General features: G+C 40.3%; 1 protein-coding gene across 1 annotated transcript; it reads left to right on the plus strand.

The window, feature by feature from the left end:
- Nucleotides 1-1,811: 1,811 nt before the first annotated feature.
- pls3 (plastin 3 (T isoform)) lies at nt 1,812-17,969 on the plus strand. The gene is made up of 16 exons (XM_034204173.1): nt 1,812-1,935; nt 7,310-7,414; nt 7,506-7,657; nt 10,206-10,335; nt 10,451-10,583; nt 11,211-11,292; nt 11,374-11,539; nt 11,643-11,785; nt 12,597-12,692; nt 12,779-12,974; nt 14,059-14,137; nt 14,227-14,344; nt 14,432-14,562; nt 15,462-15,585; nt 16,678-16,802; nt 16,902-17,969. Exons 2-16 carry the CDS (start codon nt 7,354-7,356, stop codon nt 17,032-17,034), a joined length of 1,869 nt encoding a protein of 622 aa, XP_034060064.1. The 5' UTR covers nt 1,812-1,935; nt 7,310-7,353; the 3' UTR covers nt 17,035-17,969.
- Nucleotides 17,970-19,066: the final 1,097 nt, after the last annotated feature.

Consider the following 19,066-nt stretch of genomic DNA (forward strand, 5'->3'; position numbering starts at 1 on the left):
GATGGAGTTGGAGAAGGCTCACAAAGAAAAAGAAGATAAAAAGGCTGAACAGGAAAAGAAAAAGAATGAAAGAGAGAAGAAAAGGGCTCTGAAAGCTGCAAATCAAACCAAAACCAAGAAGAAAACAGCTGTGTACAGTAGCTCAGAAGAAAGCTCCACCACCAATGATGAGGCAGAAGATGGTCTGGAGAAGACACACAGCAGAGAAAAGGAACGGGCTGAGAAGAAGAAAAGGAGTGGAAATAAGAAGGGGGCTCTGAAAGGGTCAAAACCAACCAAGCCCAAAAAGAAAGTGCTCTCCAGTAGCTCAGAAGAGAGTGACTTTCCGATTCCACTTAGCGATACCACTCATTATGAGAGTTCAGATGTCCAGAGTGATGATGATGATGGTGACAAGGATCTGTCTGCTGGTGACTTTGTCATTGTGAAGTTTGCAGGTAAAAAATCCAAATGCTATAACTATGTTGGATTGGTGGAGAATGTTGAAGGTGACGAGATCAGTGCAAAGTTTCTGAAGCAAAGTTATAAGAGGTCTGTTGATGGAAAGCCCATCTTCACATTTAGAGAGAATGATGAAGGAGTCATCCCTAGAGGTGATGTGCTCAAGAAACTACCCACACCACAAAAACTTGGTGGTACAGCCAGAAGGGAGTATAAATTCACATTCCCCTGCAGCATTGACAAGTGGGATGTTCAGTAGTAGGCCGAATCTGTGAAGAGATTCAGATGCAGATGATTTGCTGCTCATTTTTAAAGTGGCCTTTGATGTTGTTAAAACTTTAAATAAACATTAAATAAATAATTTTGTATTGAATGTGTCTTGCTTTTATATAGCATTATTGTTTGTGAGATTAAAATGATCTGTTTTACTTCAATTATCAATGGCACAATTTACCCCAGTGTATTGTCTCTAATGGCACAACTTACCCCGCACCGGGGGCAAGTTGTGCCACAAAACCACTTTTTTTTCTAAAGCTATATTTCTCAAACAGTTTATTTAAGATCCGAAGTGATTGTTCCCAGGGATGCACAACATCCTAAACTATATGTACATATTTTAGTTGGAGGCATTACTGTAATCCCCTTGCTTTAAAGGCACTTTAAGTAAAAATTGGCACTACTTACCTCACTCTCCCTACGGACATCAGTGGATGGGAAGCGGTTATACGGTTCTATGGTCATTGTTTTGTTCCACTGTGCTCCAGTTTCAGATTAATACAGCTAGGTATTGATCTTAAATGATAAACATAACAGCGTGGGTTGTTTCACTGTTACAAGAGAGAGAAGAGTGAGAGAGTGAGAGAGTGAGAGAGAGAGAGAGAGAGAGAGAGAGAGAGAGAGAGAGAGAGAGAGAGAGAGAGAGAGAGAGAGAGAGAGATTGTATAACGTTTTTTGTAATATAATTAATATATTGTTAGCAATAATTAAATAGCGGTGGTTATTTTAAAATAGAATTTATAATATATATATTTGTGTTGACCCTCAAATATGACTTTTCATATCATACGCAGAGATAAAAACAAAACGTTAATTTTGGTCATAATGGTTTAACATTGTTAATAATAATTAATCCACAATCATGATCAAGAAAACGTATGCTAGTTTTTTGCCCTGTGGGTGCTATTTTAAGATGTATTATTTATCCATACACATGTTATAAATAATACCTTTAATGTAATTTGTCCAAGTTTGAAACTCTCTGTGGATGTTCCAATTTCCACTCCAAATGTGTTTATTTGTCTTGCAAACAACACATTTATGTTTTCTATGCGCATTTATTGTTTGGCACGGATGATACTCCGCAGACCGGACATCACCGTCTGGCGGTGACGTCACGCTCGGGGCGGGGCCAACATTCCTGCCGCTGTCTACTTTTGTCTCGACGTGGAGGAGAGGCAGGATTGGACGCTGTCTGGAGTTTCAGGCGCATCGACCGTGAGTACCAATTTCCTTGCAACTCATACACGAACAACTACTTACATCTAGACTTTTTTCTCAGTAGCTTTCACTGAAATACAACCCTTGTCTTAATGTGTACTATATGTGATACTCGTTATCCTCAGTGTAGAGCAGAGGATGAATTTGCAAGAGTAAACAGGGATAGTTTCCTGCCCATAAAACTTGCATGCCTGTCGCTAGCCTGTTAGCTTTAGCTACACCTTCACTGTAGCCTATTCATCCTCACGGCGCTGGATAGCTCCTAGAAATACTGAAAGTCGCTTTTGACTCCTTCGATGTGTGAACAGATAACTTTTTAGTAGCCTAGAAATAAACTCAAAGACACCCATATTTTACGAGTTAAGTGTTCTAGAAACAACGCGTTTTCTTGGAGGTTTTTTGAAAACCTGACGCATAAATGACCAATACATACACACTTACACATAGTCTTTATACAAAGTACCCTGGTGTTGGAGGTCATTTACAGCGCTAGATGTTTGTTAACTGACTGATCTTCTCGTGACAGATTATGTTAAACTTTTGACACTTTGAAATATAAATAATGTTTTGATGCGAGCAGAATTCTACAAAATATTTTATTTCAGCACGAAGTGGATCTGCCACAGTTGTTTTTAAATGATCTGATTCATTTGCCAAGTGTTTTCTGACTCATTGCACATTGTTCCCTGTATTGTTCAGGGTATGTTGTGAGAGGTCGGTGGTGATTTTTACACTGAATAAGACATTTCTGTCAGTTACTTGTACCGTTTTTTTAAATCCTCGTGTAAAGCAGGGGTGTATGCAAACTTTTTTGTAAGTGATTTTCCAGATTTTTCCTGTCGATCTGGGGCTGCAGCACATGTCCATCTGGGATTCCAATTGTGGATCAGCCTTAAACAACAGACTGTCTGAACCTTTTACAAAGACCCACATTGAACTTGATACGTATTTTGACTTGGAACAAGAAGTGTGTTGTGAATACAGACACTCATCAGCAGTCATGCATCACTGCTATCGATTCTGGACACAGTTCAGTATTCTAGTTGTTTATCCACGGTTAAAGTCTGTTCTTGCAGCAACATTCTTTGATAAAGGTTTTGTAAAAAAATGTTATTGGCGAAGACAAAATGATTGATAAAGGTTCAGTGTCAGCAGAAGAATAGTGGTTGCATATTCTTTTGTGGGAAAGATCTGTAAATCATTTTAACTGTCTATAACCTGATGCGTATGTATGGTATCCCTGGTATGCTTTACGTTAGCTAAAGTCAAATGACAGTTATTCATGCTGACGAACCATGCGAGAGCTCATACTGCAACGTGTAGATCTCTGTAAAGACAAACCAGACAGTCAAGAAGGAGGGAGTGTGCTTCATGTTGATTCCACCCTTACTGTCTGAATGAACAGGTTGGCCCACTTTCTGCACTGTGTAAACATTTTAACAGGTGCCTTTACTTGTTTTTTTCAACTCAGGAAAAGTGATCAAGGTACTTAATGGCTGCAGTTGTTTTTACTTTTCTAGTTTTGTCATGGAAAAACAATTAGCTGCATCTCTTTTTATAACTAATTCCAATTTGAAACCACAACTTTGTCACTAGAATATGTTCAACCTCAATCTGCACAAAAAAAACACTTGGTGATAATGTAATCCTATTCAATTCAATTCAAAACCTTTATTTATACAGATAAAACCCATTGAGATCATAGACCTCTTTTACAATGGTGACCTGCTTCAATTAGTTCCAAACATTAATACAAACATGACAGAAAATAAATAAATGGGGATCTATACAAAGATGAATCTAAAAAAAACAAAAAACAGAACCTTCTTTTAGGGAAGCACTGCAAAAAGGAGTGAGTGGGAAGTACTGTAGAATACATAAACTGTACTTCTGCTACTACAACAGTGTGTTACTCTATGGCACACGTTCCTTGCGTGAGTAATGGATGGTATTTAACTCTGACTGTGCCCTGTACTAGCTGATCAACTATATTTAAAGGATAACGCTTTACAGTGCTTTTGTTGAGTAATGGCAAACCCTAGTAGGTGTGGCTGTTTACGTGTAGCAGTAACACCCCAACCCATCTGATTCAGCAGTACCTCTGTAACCTGTCTAATGACATTCCTAAGTGATGGTTAGTGGACTGTGTTTACACCTTTGCAGGTCTCTTTCACCTGATGCATCCTTTACTGCACCTACAATCCTTTGATTTGGGGAAATTAATCGTCTAAAGAAAGCAAGTTGTAAACACTAGCTGCTCATGTTTAGGGATATTGTAAAGGGAACTATTCATCTGAATATCTCCACCACTTTTCATCATATCCTAGTTTATTTATGATACCTCTAATCCCCGCCCAGGATGATGTGTTTACAGCTGCGTGTGATGTCGGAGCTATGTCAACTTTGCATACTGTATTTGTTGTCGTCACCTCCTCCTCACCTGTCTGCAGGGCTTATCTAATCCACACAGCCCGAGAAGGAAATGAAGGGCTGGCGTCACAGACGGTTTGGTGTTTATGAGTCAGTTAGTTTGACTAGCATCTGCGGCCAATTACGAGAAAAAATGTTCTTGCAGACTGTGTTGGGTGTGTTGCATATGAGCTTGACCACACTTGGAAAAAGTGCCCAATCTATTTGTGTGTGCCTCACATTTCCCATGTTACTGTGTGGATGAAACACTGCAGGACGGGGTGTGTCGGCTCCACACATTTAACTCCGACATCTGGGAACAACCCTCCGCTTTAAACTGACTGTAAGATCCATCAAAGGCGACCGTAAACAGCGTCAATGTGCTGTGTTTGGCTCCACAAATAAAACGGGTGCTTGTCAATAAATACTAGCGTGTGTGTGACATCTAGTTGTTAAACAATAGCAAGATATTTGGAAGAGCTTTATTTAGCTACAGCTTGAAATCACATGACCTGGATGACTGTAAACTAGTTCTGTAATTGACGGCATTATCGCTTAATCGGCTGGTTGTTTTTTTGATTAAACAATTGCTCTATAAAACATAAAACAATTGTGAAAACTGTCAATCATAGTTCCCCAAAGTCCCATTTGATATCTTTAAATATCTTGTTTTGTCATTCCAAAACCCAAACATATTCAGTTTCACATGATATAACACATACAAAAAAAAGGAAATGTCAAAAGGGAACTCAACTGTGAACCTGCTCCTCCAAGTGCGTAGGTTAGTTGCATTGTTTGTTCCAGTGGAGATATTTTGGGGGTCATTTGAACCCTCGTAATCTTGCAATCCTTTATTATTCAAAAGTATACCAGTCATTCTGATGTATTAAAACCCCTTGCTCTGCAGCTCTGCAGCTCAGCACAGACATTACAATATTGTGTCTGAACCCTGTCAGGAGTATTGATATGCTTTTAGGCCAACAGGAGCTTGCTGCTGCTGCATAGGAGAGTCTCTTCTCGGCAGCACACACTCCAGCTGTCAAAGACACAGCAACTGTCTTCGTAGCCTGGTGCTCTGAACTCATTTTCTGCTGTTACACAGGATTTATTGCCGTGGTTTGTGGCGGTGCTTACAAACACTCCATTCTTCTGTACCACCAGCGATACGTCTCACATTTGTCCGTTGCCATCTGTGCCCTTTCTCCATGTACTTAACCCCTCTTCTGTTTTCACTCTCCCTCTGCCGAGGGTGTGACGAGGGCTGGCAGAGGAGGGAATGTTTGTCTGCCCTTATTGTAGCTGGGCTGACTTCAGCAGCCACATTTCACGTCCTTTTTGGAGAAAAAGTTAAATATAGAAACACTGGCATCGTCATTTTCCTAATCGTTAAGTCAGGAGTTTGTGCTTTCCCCGACTTTGTATTACTTTGTAGAAGAAAACCACCCTGTCCTCTGACTCATGGACTGGCATTTAAAAGAATCTGTGTTTGTTCTGCTGCTGATTTTAAAGTTACACATTTTGCCTTGGAAATGTTGCTAACTAAGATGGTGTCGGGTTACTCCATCTCTTAGTTTTATTTGTAAGAAAATCATTATGGGAACTGAGTTGCATCTTGAAGACCACATGGCTGCTGTTGAATCATCTTTCATGTACACTATTAATAGTTTCATTCATGAAAGAGGATGCACGGGTTACTGGACCTTTGTTCATTGTTAGTCTGCCTGAATGTGAGCCTGTGAGGCGGCTGCAGCCACAGAAGGACAAGGGGGGTTGGAACTATAACAAATTCACAAAATCAGGCTTATATTTCACCATTTAACAACCTAATGGATTCCATTCATTTGACTAACTTCACATTGAACTATTTCCCTCATTTCTAGACATGTATCACTGTGGAAATGACCTTGCCCAGGAGTCCTGACTCACACAATCTGTACTTTTAATCAGGAAATGGGCACACTTTTCTGTCTGGAAAAATCCCTGATTCTTAGTTCACCACAGTATAAACCTCATCTTTGTTTTCCGAACACTTGTGTTAGAGAGGAATGTCATCATACCAGTTTAGCCTTGGTGAGCGAGGTAACACACCCTGCTCACCTCGGTGTACATCAAGTGAAGCTCGATCTGCCCAGGCCTCAATGTGCATTCCTCTGCCACGACAGGACGGGAAGGAGGTACTCTGAGGAATTCCTTTATTTTCAGTCATTTTCAGATGGCTGCTTTGCCTCAGAGGAGTTCATCAGGAACACTGTTTTTTTAAGCTAGAAAAATAACTGAGATTGACTCTCGCTGGCTGCAGTCGCCTGCACACATTAAAGGATATTTCTGCTCGGTGAGGACGCTTTTTCTCTGATAAAAAGTCAAATAAATAACCAAAAAAGATGTGTGGTAAAACAGCATCAAGCTCCTAACAGCCCTGACACAAGCCTCATATATAGTCTAAATGTTATGTTGTCACATGTTATCGTTTTCCCCATCCAACTCAGTTTACATGACAATATTCAACCACAATAAGGCAACAACTTACAGTAGAAAATGCTTTTAAAGGATTAGGAGGACATGGGTTGTGTAAATCATCAAAAGAGTGCATTAGTCTCAGTTTCTCTGGCAGTTTTTCATAGCGCGTGGACATAGTGCTACACAATGGAACAGGAAATGACTGATTATGGGAGAAAGAACTGCTTGGAAAAGGAACAGAGCTCAAGAGAGAAACTATAGAAAACGGTAGATATGATCTGTGGGCATTAAGAGTTTCTTTGACCTGACAGAAGAAGCGGAGGGACTTTTGTTCTTCCTGGGGAGTTACTGTAAGGGCAGAAGAGTTGAGAACTGCCTGTAGGATTGGCGGAACAGCGAGGAGGCCTGAAAAGGGGGTTAATAGGAGGCTGATAAAGTTGGGGTTCCTCTTAAAATCATCTTTTGAGACCCTGTTGTTAACTCTGAGCTATTTTTCTCTCTGCAGTCCCACCTTTCTCTGACTGACCACCTTAGGTCAATCACAGAAACATGACTGGAAAAATAACAATGGAGGAGATGGAGGAAATGAGGGAGACCTTCAGGAAAATTGGTGAGTAAAAAAAAAACATGTTACCATGACCGTATGATGTATTTTCCTGCCATTGTGTCCTGGTGTCTGATGCTCTTGTGTGTTTCTGTAGATCTGGATGACAATGGATATATCTGTGATTATGAACTCCATGAACTCCTCAAAGATTCCGGCCATGCCCTACCTGGATACATGGTCCGAGAGATCATCCAGAAACTCGATCGCAACCACGATAACAAGATCAGCTTCGAGGAGTTTCTGTCGGTACGTAAAGCGGTGTTTGTTGTTGTTGTTTGTTGTGTCGAGCCTGACACATTTTCGCCTTCTCTTTAGAGCTTTTCCACTCTAGAGTTGCCCTTTGTTTTCTGTTCTGCCTAAAAGCACCTCGCCTGACTCCTGGGTGGGGTCGCTACGCAAAGCAACTTTTAGCAGCTCCATACAGGGAGTTGAAAGACCTTTTGAACAAACCTCATGCATACTCAGGGAATGAGGAAGTGATGTCAGCAAAGTGGTGTGAGCTCTAGTATTTTGTTTCAGCAGTGATGAGGAAGCTTCTGGTACAGGAGTGCGGCGTGATTTAGGAGCATGACGGTCGACCCAAATCTCTGACAGCTGTGTTTTGACTTTCTTCTGATACTTAGAGCATCCTGTTTTAGGGTATATGGCTGTTTAACCCCCACCATGATTTAATCCAATCGAATTGGGCCATCAAACTGCGATGTGACCGAATACCTGCGACTCCACCCGGATGTAAAAATGGTTTCGTGATGAGTTCCTCTGTGTGCTTTTGTAGGTGTAGCCAACCATTAAAGAAAAGCAGCCAATTAAAAGAACAACAGAAACGTAAAGTGGGTAGCATTGTTAGTTGCTGTTTGTGAATACACAGCATTTAAAGTAGGCCCCTCCTGCTAACTTCAATGAGTAAGCAAGACAGAGAGCGGCAGTCGTCGGTGAGTGTGAATGTAGAGAGGGAGCGGCGTAAGCAAAAACAACCTGTTCTAAGCTGCTAGGTAAACATGCCAAAAGGTGTATGAGGGGCGAAACAAAGCAGCTTTATTTTGACCTGCGCATGAGAACGGGCTGCAACGTATCTTTGTCAAGGCCAGAAACATCCCGGATACTGCTAAACAAGAAGGACAAATAAGATGCAGGCTAATGGCTGCAGGGTGTGGATACAAACACAACCACACACCTCTAATGGCTCATATGTGAGAGGGGCTATTTTTCAGCATATTATAAATTGAATTGAATTCACCTAAATAAGATATTTTATTATAAAGAGTGACATATTAGAAGGTATCACACACATTAATAAAGCTTTTGCTGGTTACTTTCTGAAATCAAACAACTCTTAACAAATTTGGTAGGGTTTGTTGTCAGCTCTGTCTGTCCTTTAGAACGAGATGTCAAAAAGTAACACCATTGTATGCAGATAATCCCTCTGCTCTTGGTCACCTGATTGATCAGTTGATTTTTGGGATTATGCAAAACTGGGATACTCATGCTGTGTTCATGTGCCTGAGGGAAGGGAGGACATCTGGGACTTTCCAGTTAGCTACTTGACAGCATTGTGTTGTTAAGGTATGTGTGCTCCTAAAAACCCCCTTTCCAAAATTGTTATGGATGATAGCAACCCAGAATAAATGCATGTAGGGCAACTTGAATATCCTCTGTACCTCCCAAAGTGGTTTCCTAACTTGCAGAATTAAATGGAAACTCTTACAGTCTTTACAAGGTCATGACTATCTTGTTTTGGTTACAGCTTTTACCAAAAGTGGCCAAAAATTGCAAGCTGGCGCACTGTGACCTCCTGCATGTTTGTGGTAGTGTGCTCACAGTCTGAATGGCTCATTGTGGTCACAGCAGGGCCTGTGGGGCTGAGGTCACTGATGAGGCAGCGATAAGTCCAGGTTCAGGAAGCACCGCTCGTATTACCATAGAATATGTATGGTCAAAGCAGTGATAAGCTACATACAGTGCTGTAGGAACTCAAACACAGAGCTCCCTATGCTACCTTTAGTAGTTGTTGAGAGTGATTTAAGATAATTATGTAATGTTGTAAGGAGCCCGAGGGTGTTGTCAGTGTGGAGGATGATTACAGCGCACCCTGGCAGTTTACGGTTACTGGTGATAATGACATGCTGGCACTATAATACTTAGATTAGTGCAGTGAAGGTCTCATTTTAAAATCCCTACTGTGTTCTTAAATGCACAACACAGCATCAGTTGCTTTTATGAACCATTAAACCCAACGTCTTCCTGGACCCGCTATGTTTAATTGATTCAGATAAGTTATATTGTTGAGAAAATCACTTACTAGGACTGATGTTCACTTTATTTTCTCAGCCCTTTAGCCAGCAGCTTTGTATCATCTCAAAATATCTCAAATATCCAGCATTTTTGGATGTATTTTTACTGAGAATAAAACCCCCATCCCCGGCTCTGTAATTTAATACATTTTATATAAAGCCGACATTTTATTTGAGGAATTGTTTTGATCTGGGAAAAGTGTTTCAAATCATGCCGTAATAACACAACATGCGATTGATTGGTCTGGTTACTGCAGAACCAATGCAATCTATTGTAATTGTATACAACTGTTCTGCCATGAAGTCTTTTATGATCTCAAACTAATTCAAAGTTATGGTGGGGCTGTGCTGGACTGCAACACTCTTTTTCTTTGGTCCACCATCATAATGTAAATAAACGTAATGTATCTCTTAAATATTTCATACATTAACAATAATGCAGGATCTTTGTTGTCATGGTGGTCGCTGGTCAACTGAGTATTCTTTGTTTTCTTTCGTCTTAGATCGTACAAGACCTGAAGGGCAGTGAAATAGCAAAAACTTTCCGCAAGGCCATCAACAGAAAAGAAGGCATCCTGGCTATCGGAGGGACGTCTGTGCAGTCAAGTGAAGGCACACAACACTCGTTCTCTGGTAGGACATTGTCCCCTTCTTCTCAAACATTTGACTTTAGCACTTTAGCTGCAGATACGAAATACTGTTAGTGTTTTTGCGTTAAACTGACGCCTCTGTGTGTTCACCCTCACAGAGGAGGAGCGATTTGCCTTTGTGAACTGGATCAACACCGCTCTGGAAAAAGACCCCGACTGCCAACACGTCCTGCCCATGGATCCTAACACAGACTCCCTCTTTACGTGTGTCGGAGACGGTATCGTACTCTGGTGAGAGTTCCTGTCTTCACCTCAGACCTGCAACAAAACATCCCCCCTCCTTCCCCTAGCTACCCCTCTAAATAAATATACCTGCCTGTAAACGCACTGAATGTTATGGTCATATTCTGGCTGAGGAAAAGAGAAATATTAACCTGTATTGGGATATCTATCATAACGTATTGCCTCGCATTGCAAAGAATACATAATGTATAAACTTATACACCACTACATTCATTAGATATATATTTAGAAATGATTACATATTGATCCAAATCTTGGTCATAATACTGTTTTTAGGATTCACCAGGGATATTGAATACTTGTTGGCTGACACATGCTAGTTAGAAATCAACTGCATATGCTACATGTTTCCTTTAGCATTCCCATAACTATTGAACCAGCCTATATCTACTTTATGTTGCATTTACCACCATAATAAAAGTCCAAATGTGAGGCGCGGCAAAGTCATGGTTGTTGGTTAATTTGCTACCAGGAAGCCCTAATAAAATAATTAATTTGACGCTAAGTTCACAAACATTCATCTTTTTCAAATGATGAACATCCTGTTTGCTATTATTTAATAACCAGCATACTGAATCATATGTCTGATCAAATCTCATGTTTGGTTTTGAACAGCAAAATGATTAACCTGTCAGTGCCAGACACTATCGACGAGAGGACCATAAATAAGAAGAAGCTGACACCGTTTACGATACAGGTCAGTTTAATTTACTATCAGGGCTGGTGCTTCTCTTACCTTTTTACTATTTTCCAACATCTGATACTTTGTACCTTGCAGGAGAATCTGAACCTGGGACTGAACTCGGCTTCTGCCATCGGCTGCCACGTGGTGAACATCGGTGCTTTGGACCTGAGAGAGGGGAAGCCCCATCTGGTGCTGGGCCTGCTGTGGCAGATCATCAAGATCGGCCTGTTCGCTGACATCGAGCTCAGCCGAAATGAAGGTACACAACATGGAAGATTGTTCAGTAACAGAACTTGTATTTCAGCATGGGTTTCCTGGTCTGTTGTCAACTAACTTAACCTTTCAATAATCCCCCTCCTCAGCCCTGGCAGCATTGCTAAGAGACGGGGAAACCCTGGAGGACCTGATGAAGCTTTCTCCAGAAGAACTGCTGTTGCGCTGGGCTAACTTCCACCTGGAGAATGCTGGAGCGCAGAAGATCAACAACTTCAGCACTGACATAAAGGTGGGCATCTCACTAACATGAATCCAGTGTAACGTAGCAGGAAGAGAAATCACAATGATAATACCAAGGTTTAGTATTAAAGACCTTTTGTGAGAGTCTGTCTGCTGTTTTTTTTCCATGCACTTCTCTAGTAACTAAATCCACCTACTCAGGTGTCCACCATTACACTGGGCCAGGATTGTTTGTGTTTGCATAAACTCACTCAATGTTCTGCCTGCTTGAATAGATTCAACGGGTCCTGTCTCTTTCCTGCAAACATTGGCAAACTGTCAAATGTGTATGAAAGCATTAAAAATGTATTTGCATATTACTGAGAATGTTCAGATAAATAATAACACTTACTCTGTCGGTTGTACAGTACTGGTTGGTTGTAAAATACTATTACAATGTTAGGCGTTGCCAAGCTGCTCCGTAAGTCATCCATGCAGTCATGAGAAGCTGCTGCACCTGTATTTGCACCCGTCTGTTTTGTTTTTCTAATGGCATTTCTTTCTTGAGTTTTTTTAAACATAGAAACTATGCTTTGTTCTTTCTGTACTAGCTACTTTCAACCAAAGCATTTTAACCTATTTTATTTGTTAAATTAAATTATTAATATATGTAAAAGCAAGCAATTATTAAGTACAAATTGTGATCTTAAACATGTAAATTAGATTTAACCACGTGAAAGACCAAGCAAAAAACATTGTATGCACAGAAAAACAAACGGAGAACATCTTTCTTAATGAGACCAAAAATACAATTATGTTACCCGGCAAATTGTGTTTGTTTATGATTTGAAATCAGTTTTTTGTTTGTGTAATTTCCCCAGGATTCAAGGGCCTATTTCCACCTCCTGAATCAAATCTCTCCAAAAGGCACAGAGGAAGAAGAGCCGCGCATAGACATCAACATGGCCGGCTTCAGCGTAAGCCTTTTGACAGCTGAGTATCTGCACCACATGGTAACAGCTGTACAGTCTCTGATGGAGCATGTGGTGTGTGTGTTGTTCAGGAGAAAGACGACCTGAAGAGGGCGGAGGCCATGCTGCAGCAGGCCGACCGGCTCGGCTGTCGGCAGTTCGTCACCTCAACTGACGTCGTCAGCGGAAACCCCAAACTCAACCTCGCCTTTGTTGCCAATCTGTTCAACAAATATCCAGCGCTGACCAAACCTGAGAACGAGGACATCAACTGGGGACTGTTGGAGGGTGAGTGTGGAGAGAGATCGGAACATTAATCCTCCTATAAAGAGTTTTTTCACAAATCTCACAGCAACCACATCATGGTGTCCCCATCAGAAGTAGCTATGAACTAATCATTTGCCAAAGAGTGGAAATTAATTAAACAAATGAATAAACCTCATTACCAATGTGACAACAATTGGAATGTGTACAGATGTGGATCATTTAGGAAATGCTGCAAGAAGCTCACAACATTACAGAAACTGTTTCCAGGGGACAATAAAAAGTGACACACACGGCTGAAACATGGTGGTTGTCACCGTGGTGTGTGGCTTATGAAGTTATTGAAGTGTATTCGAAATGTTCCAGATTTTAATATAATAATAAACTAAAGGCTAAGCTAGGTTAACAGCAGATATCTGCAATAATAATAGCCAACACATTTTGTTGGTAATTTTTCAACACACACACCAATATTCAATGAATTAATAATCCACCAGTGGTAACAACAAATTCTGCTCATCCCAATTGTGTGCAAACATTTTTAAGTGTCCCATAAAAACATTTTCTCCAGCAGAACTTATTGGAAAGCCCACGTGTGTCTCGTCAAATTGATGTTTTTCCGTCATTTGTGATATATCCTTCATTTGCTTTCTGTACCCTTCATGCATGTTTGATTGCTTTGCAGTGTGTTGAGCTCTCAGGGCCACGATGAATTCTGTCTCACTACACGGTAACGTCCACAGAGATTAGCGCTGCAGCCTGACAAGAACCAGCTCTGAACAAACAACTCCTTATTACTCATACACTAACTGGAGGCGTAATATAGCAGAGAAACTCATTTTATTAATAAAATGTGAAAACAAGGCCCTTTTTTAAAAATGTGCCTGCTACTGGATACAATAGTTCCAGTGTGCAGAACTTGTATATATTTAGAACAAGTCTGTGACAGTTATCTAGTTACCAGGCTTTTTGCTTACATGGATAACAGAGTGACACCAGGCCTGTTCGGCTCTGATGAGACGAACATGCTGCATGTTTAGATCTCCCCCCCAGCCTCCAGCCACATCACATGAAAGCCAGCTGAATCCCATGATCCTTTGTTGTTTAGGTGAGACACGAGAAGAGCGGACGTTCAGAAACTGGATGAACTCTCTGGGAGTGAACCCACATGTCAATCACCTTTACGGGTACGCAACCACAAACAGTTTATCTCACTCCTGTGTACACTAAAGAAGGTATTAATCTATCTAAATCAAACTTCATATTATGTTTCTAGAGACCTGCAGGACGCCATGGTCATCCTTCAGCTCTACGAGAAGATTAAAGTGCCTGTAGACTGGAACAGCAAGGTCAACAAGCCGCCTTACCCCAAACTGGGAACCAACATGAAAAAGGTAAACCGGATTCCTTTAGATTGTTCGTAGCCAAGAAGAAAAACGTTTTGGCTCACTTTGGCCAACTATTTGATTCTGTGGCCCTAGTTGGAGAATTGTAATTATGCAGTGGAGCTGGGCAAAACGGCCAAGTTCTCCCTGGTTGGCATCGGCGGGCAGGACCTGAACGATGGCAACGCAACCCTGACCCTGGCTTTGGTGTGGCAGCTGATGAGAAGGTAAAACCCAACTGCACCAGGATCATAGACAAATAAAGAACAGATAGGAAATATCTCTTATAAGTGTAAGAACTTTAGCCCTATTTTCGTCTGCAAGAGAAAACATGAATCAGCCTGGCATGCCAAGTATGTGTGGTGGATTTTAATACTCTGATTCACTGTTATATTACACTGTCTCTTTTTTCAGATTTCAAGTTCTTAAAGTATTGAAAATGATGAGATATTTACAGGCATAAAAATATAAAAAAATGTTTAAAGACCTGGGACTAGGAGATGTAATAGTATGTTACTGTCAAAGAGCCTATGAGCTTTTACGGGAATAAGCAAACAAATCGAAATAGATAAGGTCGCATCCAAATAACATTTAGTTTTTCAGTCTGTGTGGCATTACGAGACCTACAATCACCATCGTCCTCTTTGTCTGATTTACTGTGTTGGCTCTGAGTATTTACTGTAAACAACTTCCAGGGTGTGGGTCTGTGGTGACCTCCATCTCAGGCCAGTGGTGTGTTAATGTGTGTGTTACTTACTAATTGACGCCACATTCCCATAAACTCTGTTGCCAGGATACGTGTTGACATATTTAGTCATTTATATGCTTGATTTAATGTTGTGACCTAAAAATAAGACAGGAAAGGAAAGGCCCATGATTTAAAAAAACCACAACAAATGTTGTTCAGAATAAAACATTTATCGGCCAGCTAACCAATCAGAGCACACTGGTCTCTGGTTTCAGACAGAGGGTGAAAGAGGTGCAGGACAGGCAGTATGAGAACATTAAAGACCTTTTTGAACATTAAAGTAAACATGTCACAGTAGAGGCACAAATAACAAATATGAACCTGATAATGAGCATAATATTTCTTCTTTCACAAACGTTCTGCTTCTCGCTCTTTCAGATACACGTTGAATGTACTGGAGGGACTGGGAGATGGACAGAAAGTAAACGATAACATCATCGTACAGTGGGTGAACAGCACGTTGGCAGAGGCTGGAAAATCAACCAAGATTTCAAGCTTTAAGGTACATCTGCTTTTCTGCTTTTTCATTACATTTCTATTAGAAATTCGAAAGAATGTGTAAAATTCATTATATTGTAGAATGAATGTGTGCGTTACTTGATCTATGAATCCAAGTTAACACCCTTGTAAACCATGCCCTTAGATTCACAATCTGTGCGCACAAAATACTTAAGTTAATGTTCTTTATGGTACTTGCAAACGTTTAGTTGGATGAGGTTTTTACTGCTAAGGAGTAGAAGCATTTTTTTCCTGTGGTAATATCGCTTTTTTTAAGTATATAAAGGATGTTGCCTCTTTCTAGAACAGGACATCAACCCTTGATATCAAAAATAACCTATAAATCATCATTATTAAATAAAATATGTGTACTGTTTGCCAAAATATATAGATTCCTCCATAAAATACAAACAAAATACTTTTGATAAAACAACTTTAAACTCACCAAACTGCATGATCAGATATAACTCCCTGTAAAAAACATCACAGAACTGTACTAAATTGGTCCCATAGTAAATACAAGTATAGTAAGGTCCCCAGAAATATACTTTTTAGTCCCAAAGACTCATTTTAAGTTCCCTCTTGAAGTATAGTGACTCAACAGCAGATGAAATTCCACAAAGGTCAGCAAGCTAATAGTAAATTAACTGAGGGCTATAAATAATACAATGGTTATCTGTGACAACTTTAGAGACACTATAGCACTGCAGAACACCTGTGCACCTGCTGAGGGAAACCATGTGACTGAAGGCATGCCGAACAAGCCGCCCCAGCAGATGTAAATCCTCACATATCTTTAAATATATTAGAAAGTACATACAGTACACTGTGCAGGAGCAGTACAACTCAATGATCCCACAAAACCTCTCCATGAGGCATCTGAAGTATAGATGAACTAAAACAAGTCAGTTCTTTGGGAATCCAAGGGCGTGGTGTGAAAATGTACACCAAAAAAAACAAATCTGTAGCCACTGAATGAAAATAAAGGATGTTATTATTGCATTATATCTGGTAGTTTCATGTTATTAACATAATAGTAGTATCATGTAATCCTGTCAGTCAGGTTAACTTCATGTGTGCGTTTTGTGGTGTTCAGGATAAGGAGATCAGCAGCAGTTTGGCAGTCGTGGAGCTGATCGACGCCATCCAGCCCGGCAGCATCAACTACGATCTATTAAAAACCGGCAGCCTCTCTGAGGACGACAAACTCGAGAACGCCAAGTAAGATATTCGACTACAAAAAAGAACAAGAATTTAGCTTTGACTTTTGTTTCGGGAGCTTTGTAAACTGATTTCTTTAAACGTCTCTGTTATCTCCAGATACGCCGTCTCCATGGCGAGGAAGATCGGCGCCCGTGTCTACGCTCTCCCAGAAGACCTTGTGGAGGTCAAGCCCAAAATGGTGATGACAGTGTTTGCCTGCTTGATGGGTCGGGGGATGAAGCGTGCCTAAGAGACTGGCTGGGATCATTGTGACACTTGCCTAAACCCAAAAGCCATTTTGAAGAGCTCCCCCAACTGAAGGAATGACGGGTTTCTTTTACTGATAGAGAAAAACATGAAGTCAAAATCAGAAATCCGCCTGGATCCCTGCCTCTTATTGAGGTGTTTACTGAAGAATATTTTCCTCTTATTTAAAGTGAATCCAAAATACTAAAATGTCTTAAAAGAGATGGGTGTCTTGTTACAGAGGACAACTTGTTACTTCTAACATTCAGAACTCTTGTGTAAGGAATGCTGTTTTTTAAAAGCGAGTATTCATATTTCCAGCTGCAAGGTTGTTTACATATTTGTACTCAGACTGTAAATTATATCCCTGATCAAGCAACACGCATTCCTTTTGAACCATACTTACAAAATAAAGATGTTTAGGTGGAGCACTCATGGAAAAAACACCCAAACATTGCCGCTCTCGTAACGAAGCATGTCTTAATAACTGGCACCATACACTACATATCTGTATGCAGAAGCCATACGGTCAGAGTATAGTCCTGACCAGCCTGGCGCGCTGTCTGTATTCTTGTACTCGTCATTTGTTTGTTTCTTGGGATTATTACTCGAAGTAAATGCTGTTTTTTTGGGGGGGGCGTCTGGTCGGTGTTGTGTTGGACTCTTTGATTTGCGTTGTCCTCGGTCTGTTCCGTTGGATGAGGAGCAGGCGACTGCACTCTCCTGGCTTCTGCTGTGCCTTCTTCTCAAAGATTATTTGTACTCTTTCGCTTTCAGGTTTTCCCCTTTCTTTTGTACTCAACATTACCAAATATAAGAGTAACTTCATTCCAGGTAGTTTCATCATAGTCTATGACGATGGTCATTGTATTTGGTCTCACGTTAATGTCTACTCTTAAAGTGCTTTACATGTAACAATAAATATGAATCTGAATACTGCTCATGTGTTTCTTTATCTTTATGATTTCACACTTATTAACAAAAAAAGAATACTTTTTTTAACCCATGTCTCATCAAACTAGTTACAATATTTACAACCCAAATCTTAATTCCCAGAAAGAAAGATTATATATACATCAATCATAAGCACCCACAAATAGTATATGGTAGTAATTACAAAAACAGTAAAATGTCAAATGAGTGTAATCTCTCAAAACCTGTAATATCTTCAGAAATGTAAAACACATTTTCCACATGCTGTTCGTTCCTAAATGAGAACGCATATAAATAAAGTTTGTTTTTATATAGATATGATTCCTTTGAGATATTTGTTTATCTTTTAGCCATTTATCAATCCTTGTTCTATTTACATTTTTCATGATAGTTCTTTTATCAGTTGTACCTGTAACATTGAATTTACTTGAGATTTAAAAAACATTTCCTAAACAATCTCACCATGCGGTCTGTGTCAGCTGTTACCTAGCAACTGTTATTTCTAAGGCAAGTATTCCTTTTAATCTTAATGTGTAACCCAACGTGCTCAGAAAATATAATCTGCTACGACAACTCCATCTGCTGTGATCTGTGTAAAGACGCACGCTATCTAACAGAAGAAATCTGTTAACAGACACAAACTTGTTTTACATCCCCTTTAGGATCCAGATTTAACCTCATTTTACTGCTGCCTGCTTCTCCTTTTTCTTATCTTATCTCTCTTTGTACTGCCCTCATGCTTTTATAATCTTCCCTCTTTTCATCATAAAACCATAGTATAAAACACAATACCTGTTTAAAAATACTACCTCGTAAAAATATATAGATGTATTGTGTGTTTCCCCTCCCTGCTACTAGGCCCTAAGAGGGAATGCCCCCAAATGCTTTATAGTGTTCTGTAAAGTTGTTTCTGTGTGCTCTCGTCTCTTGGTAACAGGCAGGATTGTCTTTACAGTCCATCAACAGTGTGTCGGTGCGACAGGGGACGGAGGTGGCAGATTGTAGTTCTCTGTTCACTGGGCTGAATCTCAGTCCCATGTAAAGTCCTCTGGGCTTCGCTCCCCTGATGGCTTCCTCAGCTAGACTTAAGTTTTCTACGGATT

This window comes from Gymnodraco acuticeps, unplaced genomic scaffold (assembly GCF_902827175.1).
Source record: "Gymnodraco acuticeps unplaced genomic scaffold, fGymAcu1.1, whole genome shotgun sequence".
Taxonomy (NCBI): domain Eukaryota; kingdom Metazoa; phylum Chordata; class Actinopteri; order Perciformes; family Bathydraconidae; genus Gymnodraco; species Gymnodraco acuticeps.